The sequence below is a fragment of the Octopus bimaculoides genome, chromosome 12, assembly GCF_001194135.2.
Source record: "Octopus bimaculoides isolate UCB-OBI-ISO-001 chromosome 12, ASM119413v2, whole genome shotgun sequence".
Classification (NCBI taxonomy): domain Eukaryota; kingdom Metazoa; phylum Mollusca; class Cephalopoda; order Octopoda; family Octopodidae; genus Octopus; species Octopus bimaculoides.
The window spans coordinates 14669794-14671156 of record NC_068992.1 but is presented as its reverse complement, the minus strand read 5'-3'; the positions used below and the strand labels follow the sequence as shown (position 1 = coordinate 14671156).

The window sequence follows — 1363 nt, the reverse complement described above, 5'->3', positions numbered from 1 at the left end:
TATGTGCCACCCGCACAAGAGCCAGTCCATATATATAATTATAATATAGGGTATCTAAGAGATACCGCCACGCTGAAAAATAGCAGTCAAATCTTGACTCTAAACCACAATAAATGTTCATATAGCACAAAGAGCGAAGACAAAATAAACTAGTAAAAATAACTGGATAATTCCAGATCCCGGATTTCTGGCTTTGCATAATAAATGCTTTGCCTTCATCGGTGGAATATACTCAGAAAAGCACATAAATACAAATATATATATATAAACACACAGTATACCCACATATACGAACGTATACATACATATATATGCACGTATCCGCGTCGGTGTCTCCTGTCGTGCACACCCGGAAGAAAGGTCTCCTGTCGCGTGGCTCGTCCACGACAGTCGTCAGCACCGCCTGCGAGGGCGCGGCTGCCGGCGATATATATATATATACATATATGCATGCATGTATGTGTGTATATCATCCTCATCATCATTTAATATCCATTTTCCATGCTAGCATGGATTGGACAGTTTGACCAGAACTGGCAAGCTGAAAAACTTCACCAGATTCCAGTTTGATTTGGCTTGGTTTCTACAGCTGGATGCCCTTCTTAATGCCAACCACTTTACAGTGTGTGTACTAGGAGCTTTTAATGTGCAACTGGCATAAGTGCTCTTTATGTGGCACCAATATATATATATATGTGGCACTCTGTCGGTTACAATGATGAGGGTTCGAGCAGATCTGATCAATGGAACAGCCTGCTCATGAAATTAATGTGGAACTGTGTCATCATTCTTTTAATGGTTTCTTTTCCATGCTTCCATGGATTTGAAGGACTTTATTGAAGCATATTTTCTACAGCCTGATGCCCTGCTAACTGCCAACCCTGACTCATTTCCAAGCAAACAAACAGATGTGTGTGTGTATATATACACATGTACATGTGTGTTTGTATATGTATACGCGCGTATGTGTGTGTGGTGATGATAAATGGAACAGTGGTGGTGATAATGATGATGGTGGTGGCAGTCATGATAATAGTTATAGTGATGATGATGATGACCATCGTCATCATAGTGGCGGTGGCCACAATGGTGTGCAGGAGGAGAAAGATACTTGAGAAGAAACAACAAAACACAACAACAATATACAGAATACTTACAAGAAACTTCCGACCGAGTCACCAAACATACCCTGGGAACAGAGTCCTTGTGAAGACATTCATAAATAAACTGAAATAAATGCAAAACAAATATTATAATAATAATAATAATAATAATAATAATAATAATAATATGCCCGGATGCAGTACCAGGCAGTGGCTCTCATGGCTTTTGATCTTAACTGATTGGAAGTCTTATCATGTAC

The 1363-nt window shown here is 39.4% G+C and overlaps 1 protein-coding gene across 1 annotated transcript in view; it reads right to left on the bottom strand.

The window, feature by feature from the left end:
• The window catches only part of LOC106874488 (phosphatidylinositol 4,5-bisphosphate 3-kinase catalytic subunit beta isoform), a gene marked incomplete at its 3' end in the record, with an annotated part of 65500 nt that overhangs the window by 21021 nt on the left and 43116 nt on the right, over window positions 1-1363 (bottom strand). Inside the window, exon 8 of the mRNA XM_052972246.1 lies at window positions 1158-1227. Coding sequence (XP_052828206.1) covers window positions 1158-1227 — 70 coding nt within the window. The remainder of the gene's footprint in view (window positions 1-1157; window positions 1228-1363) is intronic.